The sequence below is a fragment of the Mizuhopecten yessoensis genome, unplaced genomic scaffold (assembly GCF_002113885.1).
Source record: "Mizuhopecten yessoensis strain PY_sf001 unplaced genomic scaffold, ASM211388v2 scaffold5547, whole genome shotgun sequence".
Taxonomy (NCBI): Eukaryota; Metazoa; Mollusca; class Bivalvia; order Pectinida; family Pectinidae; genus Mizuhopecten; species Mizuhopecten yessoensis.
Window position 1 is genome coordinate 516,076 of NW_018406103.1, and position 10,043 is coordinate 526,118.

Sequence of the window (10,043 nt, forward strand, 5' to 3'; positions counted from 1 at the left end):
GTTTTTTCTACATATGGAAACAACTATTGGTTTTAAAAAATCTTCATAAATGATTCTTATGTGTTCAGTTTGTCTTAAATAGATCATTGGCGACCTAATACTTTCCTAGCAATGTTTTCTTCCTAAGATATTGACAGTTTCCGTCAAGAAAAGCTTTTTCTGTCTTACCTTGTAGTAATGACGAGGATTGCAGATCACGAAAGTTACTCGTTGACTTTGCAAAAAAATCTTGTCCTAGTTGTTATTCTTATGATTTACAGTGATTTTGATAAAAATAAATACAGAGAGAGAAAACACACCATTTTCTGTCTTGAGGGTAAGAAAGTGGAATCTCCGTCTCAGTAGGAGATTTTTGACTTTCAAACCATCGGCTGCTTCCCTCGGGTTTATGTCAAAGCCTTCTCTCTAGGACAATGTTTACGTTAAAACCTTTCTCTCAAGGACAGTGCTTATGTCAACTTCTGTCTCGCAGGGACAGTGCTTATGTCAACTTCTGTCTCGCAGGGACAGTGTTTATGTCAACTCCTGTCTCTCAGGGACAGTGTTTATGTAAAGTCCTGTCTCTCAGGGACAGTGTTGATGTCAACTCCTGTCTCTCAGGGACAGTGTTTATGTCGACTCCTGTCTTTCAGGGACAATGTTTATGTCGACTCCTGTCTCTCAGGGACAATGTTTATGTCAACTTCTGTCTCACAGGGACAGTGTCTATGTCAACTCCTGTCTCTCAGGGACAATGTTGATGTCAACTTCTGTCTCACAGGGACAGTGTTTATGTCAACTCGGGTGTCTCAGGGACAGTGTTTATGTAACGTCCTGTCTCTCAGGGACAGTGGTTATGTCGACTCCTGTCTTTCAGGGAGAATGTTTATGTCGACTCCTGTCTCTCAGGAACAATGTTTATGTCAACTCCTGTCTCACAGGTACAGTGTTTATGTCAGCTCCTGTCTCTCAGGGACAGTGGTTATGTAAAGTCCTGTCTCTCAGAGACAGTGTTTATGTCAACTCCTGTCTCTCAGGGACAGTGTTTATGTCGACTCCTGTCTTTCAGGGACAATGTTTATGTCGACTCCTGTCTCTCAGGGACAATGTTGATGTCAACTTCTGTCTCACAGGGACAGTGTTTGTGTCGACTCCTGTCTCTCAGGGACAATGTTTATGTCAACTTCTGTCTCTCAGGGACAGTGTTTATGTAAAGTCCTGTCTCTCGGGGACAGTGTTTATGTCAACTTCTGTCTCACAGGGACAGTGTGTGTGTCATTTGTGAAACTGTATTTATGAGTCTTGAGGTAAGGATTTACAAAGTATGGATGTTAAGCTGAATGGCTTAGTTATGTTCAAGATATAAATTCCTTTGTTTAATGTTGACAAATGTAGATGCCTTTATTCTTATGAAATAAATGCTTCACAAATCATGCAAACTTAGTCCTTATTTGTTATGTAGTTCTCATTGGGAGCAGTTATACATGGAGGTATTAAAAATAATATATCAATGATGAAAATAATAGAGGTACACACATAAATGTCCATATACCGGGATATTTTCGCCGTAGTTTATTTTTCGCCTTTGTCACACTACGTAGTAAGGGCGAATTTATAACGACAGTGAAAATAAGTATACAAAATAGTATACATAATAGTAGCATGTGAAGGGCGAAATTAACGCTGGGCGAAAATGTGTCTCATGGGCGAAGGACGAAAACTTGACTGGGCGAAAATTTCCCGGTACACAGTATTATACTTTGATGAATTTGTAGTATTCAAAATTAATCATCGTGTGTATACATGTACATTTAATTAACATGTATCGTTTAAAATACCGAACTTGGCATATATCTGTGTTAGTTATGACTGACACCTGTGGCTTTATTTAATTATGCATTTATTTAACTTACTGTTTGGTGTTCGTTTTGTTTTAAAATACTTGTTACTTACCAAATACATTTGGGACAAACAGGCTCTGCTGCAGATCATATACTGTAGGTCAGGGACATTCTAGGCAGTACACGAAGTACACGGAGTTCCGTCATTTTCCTTTTGCGTCAAAACCATGTTGTTTTACAAGGACGCCCATAACCAGCCTGGAACAACATTGATGTCACAGAAACATATTGGAGACATATTTGATTGAAGACATTTTCCTTGTTTAAATTATAGTTCAACATTACATTTGAATCCCTCTTTCCTTTTGTTTCGGTGTCTCCCCGATCCTAATGTCTGTTTGTGTAGATTGTTTTAACATAATGTGTCCTGGTATCTTTTTGTTTAGATTGTGACTTTCTTTTATTCACTTGAATCATTAGTTCCCCCTCAAATTTTGAAAAACAGAACAAGCATGAAAACAAAAAAAAAGATCAAGCGAGATTAGGAAAATGGAGAAAATGAGAACTATGATCAAAGAAACACCAGCTCACCATTAAGACTAATCAGGCTTTGTTAAGAGGATGACGAGATGACTACCATGGTAATAATCGATATGAATTAACATTAAATAAACATTTCCTGAAAAGTCATCCACGCCTTTTCAGAAAAAAGGTAAGGCAATATTAAATACAGGAATTAAAGCATTTGACATCTTCCCAACATTCGTTATTGACATGAGCGCTCTGTTTACTTGGTCAAAAGACACATATACTGTATATGCACGGGATATGTATTAATAAAAAGGTGGAAAAGATATTTACATCCAACCGGATGAAAATTATTGGGAGCCATTATATAAATAAGGACTATCTTTGATTTCAAAGGAGCTTAAACATTACAATTAGTCATAAGATGACAATTTGTTCTAGCTCTTAACACTGCATGTAGTTGATTAAACTTTTTGAAAAGGTCGAAATGCTCTTGTCCTGATTTCAATTTAATCAATTGTTAAAAAGACGCATTGTAAAGACGTTTTCCTTGTTTCCATTTTTGCCCCATCCACAAGGGCCAATTTTTTTTCATGCAATTTTGAGATCCTTTGGTTAAACCACCTTTCCATTCGTACTTTAGTAGGAGTATTTCAAAGAGTTACAGCTATTTCTCCTTTTAGACAATGCTACTAACGCTGAAAATCCCCTGTCGTAATGCTCTGTGTCAATATGGGTTTGCTGACGAAATAGGGCAACGAACTTTATATTGAATACTTACGAAGCTGTATGTGTCCATTGCTGACTGGTTTAAAGTCATTCTATCTTGCCGCTGTAGTGAATACATGTCCCTCCTTTTCCAAAATTCTGCACAGACAAAATAAAAGAACGCAAACATCTGTTTAATTAACACAACCCATATGGGCTTCTCTTATGCTTTACTGATATATAACATATATATGTTTTTTGTCGGTCTGAATGAATGATTACATACACTAATATGTAATAAAGCGCGTGCTATTATGATGCTTATTTTCCATTAGTACGGATCTTCACTGTTACACCAATCTGTAAAAGAAATAATATATAATATGAAAGAAACAATTAAACAAATATACACATGAAAACAGGCCTACGTTTTCACGCAATTAACATATGCGTGATGTATTTGATGTCAGCCACTGGTATCCCTGGAGTACCTTTAAAATATCAGAAAGCAATTGTTAACACAAGAAAAGTTTTCATCATGCAATATTTGAACGAATCCCCTGTCGTAATGCTCTGTGTCAATATGGGTTTGCTGACGAAATAGGGCAACGAACTTTATATTGAATACTTACGAAGCTGTATGTGTCCATTGAGAAAAAGAAAACAGCAGTAAAACGTTCATATGCAAATTTAAGAAGAGGATTATTAAACATTTGAAAGTATGCCTTCTGAAACTGCCAAATTTTACGCTTATAAAAAGACATGGAACTTGAGTATCAGAAATGCATTTAGCATGGTCACCAAACTAGTTATCAACTGGTATCACAAGAAGCAGTACAGAAAAATAATTCGAGTTGAAAAAGGAATAGGGTCGAGTAGACTGAAGCTAGTCTGTCCCGTACGTGTAGTTCCATTTCTGACATTGATTATACTAAAAGATTGCAAGCAGAACTTGCACAGTACATGTATATGTAGTTAACATGTCGACTTTAAAATAATACTAGTTGGTGAGATATCTAGAGCATTGTTTTTAGACTTATGTAGGTTTTTCCGAAAAGGTAAAGCAGAATGTCTAGGTCTGTAAGCAGTGCCAACAATAGAAGACGAATTTGATAGTGTGACATTATTCCAAATAGCCTCATCATTATGTGTCTTGGCATTGCCATACATGTGACATCTGGAGGTTCAACAGATGAAACTATCTTTAACTGATGTATAATATAATTACTATGCTATATCTTTGATTATATTGTACGATGTATTCAAACTGAATTTATAACGTTACTATAACTGTTCAGTTCACATATATCTTTATATCAAATGATAATATTGATCCACGCATGCATACGGAATTAGAATTACAGACAATTTGAATGCAGATGTTGTCTGTTTAAGACAAACAGCGTTTACATCTTGACTACAGGTAAACCATCCTAAGGTGTTCGAGGTTTGTTTGAAGATTAGTTGCTGTATTGAATCACCTTTATCAAATTTCTGCAGTATAATTATTATCAATAGTGATTGGGTTTTATTTTAATTGGGTTACAAATCGTTGAATGTTTTGAAAATGTATTTTAGATGTTTAGATATCAGGAACATTATATGGAAAACATGCAATTTGTGTTTAAATATTTCTATTTAGGTTAATCAACCAGTTTTAATATAATGGTAATTTCATCGAATCTCAGTAACCATGGAAGTCACAAGCCTACTATCAACAGCGGAAATGATTTAGGAATCACTGATGAAGTATCAGTTACGAACCATCAAGTAGAATTGACGATCATAAACAACAATCAACGACGAGAATTAACTCAACTAGACGTTGAAACGGATCTCAAGCAGAAAACAGGTAAAACGTATAACGGGAAAACAGAAGATGAACAAGCCTGCGGAGAAATACCAATCAATGTGAAAGACAGCGATCCCTTCCGTACAGGAGCGTATCGCAGGATCAGTGAAGCGTCGCTAATATTGGAAAGGTATTGTTAAAATTCAGTTCTATAATGTTCATTTTTAGTGATAAAGCCATCATTTCAATTGCAATAAAATTCATTCTATTGTTTTAAACGACTGCAGACATTTGTTTATTTTTGTGGAAAGTTGTCGTACGATTTGCTATTTAGTCTGGTGCATGCGTTGTTTCTATTTCGCAACGATTAGGTAAACACGTGCGTATGAAGCCATGATAATCACATAGTTAAGAATTCTATTTACTTTTAATCTCTTCAAAACTGATTTTTTTATCAATAACATTTTTGAAGACGAACTAAAGAAAGAGACTTAGTATCTAAATCGAGATTTAACAAAATTGAAAAAGTTATAGGATTCAAAATAGGAAGTGTTATCACTTTCTATTTTTTCAGCTTCGATAACAAAGAATATTAACTGATTGAATCGGCTGTCTTAAAACATAATGTNTTTCCCCCCCCCCCCCCCCCTCCCACATTTCTTTGGGTTGTTGATAGAACAACTGTGAACATATATCTGCAACAATATATATGAGATTTTGTTTTGAGATCTTTGACATACTATGTCAATAAATATAAAAAAAAGCCAGAAGTGGATTTCCAAGGATTATTTTCAATATGATCCATAGTCGGAGAAGTAATATTACCATAGACATGTAGACATTGCGGATACCCCCGCCCCCTTTTCCCCTTCGTCATTTTACCTTATAACTATAAATGTGTTATCTGCAAATTTCGTTTACTTCTTGGTACAACCAAAGAACACTCGAAAGAAATTCAGAGAGAAATGTTAAAGTCGATTGTAAAAGAAAGTGGGTCATTTCGGCTGCGGCATTCTTGGCATTATTCATCTGCACCGGATTTCCGTGCAATATGGCCGTACTACACATAGCGTTTCTGGAGGCGTTCGGTAAAAGTAACGCGGAGACTTCCCTCGTACAAGCTGTCACTGTTGGCATGTTTTTTTGTAGCAGGTAGGTCAATTTTTTTTGTTTTTTTGTTGTTAGATAGGGCAATATTATTTAAGTATTGCCATATGATACCACTGTGCTCATGACAAAAGCGACATATATTTAAGGTACATTTTCTGGTGAAACTGTAAATATAAACAAACATACTTTTGATTTAAGGATCCCTGTCTCACTTCACTATGGTTTTTCTGACCTGAAATCGAGTGATCGAATGCCGGTCTAGCAATTTCCATACTCAGAACACTTTTGTTGATAATATTTCGCTTGTTTCATCTTTTTTTTATTTCTTATAAAACTTCCGCAAGATATGGTTCCCTTGACAGAAACGATTTATGACGCAAAAAAAACGTTGTTTCCAATACTTGGTACTAGGTTTTGGCAGCGGTACTGGTATTCCTAAGGTAAATAGTACCAACGCATTGCGAAGAGTTCGACCACTGAAGTTTCCTTTTAGTATTTCTATTTGCATACACTCATATTTCGAATAACTACAACACTGTCAAATGCATTGCAAGATGCGATTTTGAAAAGAGGAAATCCAGGAAACTTAAACAGCTAAAACAAATTTTAAGTTTTCAGTGTATTTTTATCCGAGTAACGCTTATAAAAAAACTTTAATCTGAACTCAAAATGAACAAAATAAGAGTAAAATATGAATGTAGGAAATCTGTATTCGGATTGTCCTCAAATAATTACAATAAGCCAAGATGATTATGAGGACTAGACGTATTTTGTGGAATCAATATAGATCAAATCCAACAAATGTCAAGTTTTAAAAACGACACGTTAATAATCGAGGATATCCACATCGAACAGGTAAATTCAACTTATTGTCTTTATCAACTTTTGTCTCTCAAAGTCCTGTGTTGTTATATTGTTGTCTGCCATAGAAATTGGATAATGGATTAAGACAGAAAATTGATTAGATATCAAAACCAGTTGAATCAAACACTAAAATGTCCCCTTATTTTAACCATGATGAGGGTTTTGACTGCTTCAAAAACACTTTCTGTTTTTCCGTGCTGCATGTCTACCAGTTGGAGCCATTATGAGTAAATACGGAGTGAGATAAGTCGGGATTTGTGGTTCGCATGCAGCTGCCGTAGGTCTTGTTCTTTCTTTTTTCGCTACAGACCTTCCCTACCTGGTCGTTACAACTGGTGTTATCGCAGGTGAGCTTCGATGTATTTTGAAGATATCCTTTCCTTGATCAAATTCGTTTTGTGCGTGGCAGCCAAAACTGGTTGATATGATCATACAAACTGTTATGCATTTGTATTTTGATATGTGTTCCTTATTAGGAAAATAATAAGAAAAATAGCAACAAATTTACTGTAAATTGCATCGACAAAAAAACAAGTATTAGAGTATATTTTTTGTTCATTTGTTGCTTAAATAAAGGGGCTGGCTTGTCTGCTTGCTACATTTCGGCAATGACAGGTGTGGGCGAAAACTTCGAAGGGAAATCTAAATTAGAAGCCCTTTCCTTTCTTTCATTTGGAACTGGGTGTGGAGCCACAACGTATTCTTATCTTCTTGACTTCCTGACAAGAGAGTTTGGTTGAAGAGGATGTTTGCTAATAGCCGGAGGAATAACGTTGAACATGGTTCCCTGTTTCGCTGTGTGTAAACCACGAACTGTCGATGTTTCAGGACTAAACAAATCTGACACCAATGCTAGCGAAACAATATCCGTGTCAGCAATATCTTCAGTTAGTGCGCTTTATTCTAAGAAGAAGGACGGAACTTGTTCAAAGCTTGTTACAGTGTGTCAAAACAAGGTTTACGTAATATACACGTTGGCTTTGGTGATATCCGTTCCTACCATGACTTCTATATCTATTTTTCTCATTAATTTTCTTCAATTTAAGGGCTTCGATCCACAAACAGCAGTATTTCTTTATGCCGTGATGACCTTTTTCAGCGCAATATTCAGACTTGTTCCTGGATTTTTGAAAAGAATACCACATCTTAGCATCATGGTGATACCTGTTTTGTTTACAATTGTCGGCACCATTACCTGTGCGTTTATTCCGTTTGCTATTACCTTTGAGCACCATATGATCCTTATGGGGTGTAAAGGCATTTCGATTGGTGGGACTGTCACAGTCATTTCCATAACGACAATGAAGCTTGTGGGTATGAAAAATTATTCCATCGGACTTGGTGTTACTATCTCCGGCGTAGGGATTGGCAACTCGTGTGGAGGACCTATAGCAGGTATATAAGTTAAACTGAAATTAGGTTATGGTGTACCTATCATTGAGTATATACCTATCAATAAGAGATTTCATACTAATATTGGATTCCTTCATATTGCCTTGCATGTTGACTCTGTGGAGTAATGAACTGTATTTGTTTTATATTCGTTTTGACATAAAACAGAAAAATGTCACAAAACATAATTCGCAAAGGTGAAATTTCAACTCTTTTTCAATACAAAATATAGCAAATGAGACCAAGGAAGTATCAGATGAAAAAACAGCACAAACAAATCTAACAAAAAAACAAACCAAAAGGTTCAATTTAAAAAAAATAAAGGTCATTCCATCTCAATCCCTCTCCCCTCCTCCGCCACCAACTGTGACATAAAGAGCAGGGCTGTAACTATCAAAAAAGGGAAATCCATGGTTGGACATAAGCAAACGTCACTTTTTTAAAAACAGTTTGTTTTACGTAAACACGTTCCTGTTCTACAATCAATTGATCTGGAAAAGTCTGTTCTGTTGTAATGTTTTCAAGTTGAGAGCAAATATACGATCGTTTTATTTGTACGTCTTTCATCGCTCACAGACCCGTCGTGGATACGTGTGACACCTAGATGAAGGCTCATTTCGGTGTATAGCCTTATGCCCTGACGGGTTAATGTAGAAAAAGATTGGCCTATACATCACCTCTTACTATCATCCGCTTTCAAATTTGACATAAGTATTTGAGATACGAAATATCTTTTTCAATTTGAATATCAAAAACAAATCTTCCATTTATTCTGTGTTTAAAAAACACAGTTACAGTTACATGATTATTAACTTTTTCGAATGTCGGGGAAGATTATTTTTTTTATGAAGTTCAAATTCTGAAACTTTCTATATAACGGCTGGTCGTTTTCACACAATGCAGTCCTGTTTGAAAGAAGGATAATGGTTCAGACATCAAATGACTTCCGGTATCGCTATGGCAAAGAGTTACGTTTGCCTTAAGAAAAGGCCTGACCTATATTTTGTTTGCTGCAAGGTAAATCGTACCACCTTTCAAATTGTTAAAGAGTTCCTGTCTAGAAAAAAAAATATCAGTTTCGTTATTTATAATCTGAATAGATCAGAACTCCACAGAAAATTGTTGTAAAATACAAACTTTATGTATTGTATACAAGTTTATTTTTTTCAGCAAAAATTCTATTTAACCTATTATTAGATAATGAATTCCTAATGGTTTCAGGTTACCTCAGAGACACAACAGGGTCCTATACGCTGTCCTTTTATGTTGCTGCTGTTGGTCTTGGTGTGGCGTCATGTTTGAATATTGTGGCTGCAGCAATACGGAAGTACAACGCAAATGTCTCTATTCGGCCTGAAGAATATCTGAAAAACAGAAGAGGAAGTAGGAGACGGTCCAGTATTCTACCTTGGAAAGGAAAAGTGGAATTTATATTCTGATTAAACAATATTTTTTTTATAAAATCGTGCAAAAAAGACGGTCCAGTATTCTACCTTGGAAAGGAAAAGTGGAATTTGTATTCTGATTCAACAATATTTTTTTTATAAAATCGTGCAAAAAAGGCAGTTCAAACAATGTCGTCAACTTTTCACACAAATTAGTTGGAAATAGGACTATTGCAGTCTGGTGATTGATGGGATCGACTTATATTTTCAGCGGCTGGTGTTAACATTATCCATAAGTTTGACCTTTGTGAGATCTAGCTAAAACAATAAAATAAAAAATATAATAAAACGTAAATTTGGAACGGTATATATAGCAATTCCGATACTATCTGAGTCCTCAGTTTACTGCGCCGGATTGTGTACGTTAAGTGTAAGGGGGATCTG

At 35.7% G+C, this 10,043-nt stretch overlaps 1 protein-coding gene across 1 annotated transcript in view; it reads left to right on the forward strand.

Moving 5' to 3' along the window:
- The window catches only part of LOC110450942 (solute carrier organic anion transporter family member 4A1-like), a 68,833-nt gene extending 59,180 nt beyond the window's left edge, over positions 1-9,653 (forward strand). The window contains exons 10-12 of the mRNA XM_021498756.1: positions 4,745-5,038; positions 7,922-8,217; positions 9,436-9,653. Coding sequence (XP_021354431.1) covers positions 4,745-5,038; positions 7,922-8,217; positions 9,436-9,653 — 808 coding nt within the window. The remainder of the gene's footprint in view (positions 1-4,744; positions 5,039-7,921; positions 8,218-9,435) is intronic.
- The last annotated feature ends 390 nt before the right edge of the window (positions 9,654-10,043 follow it).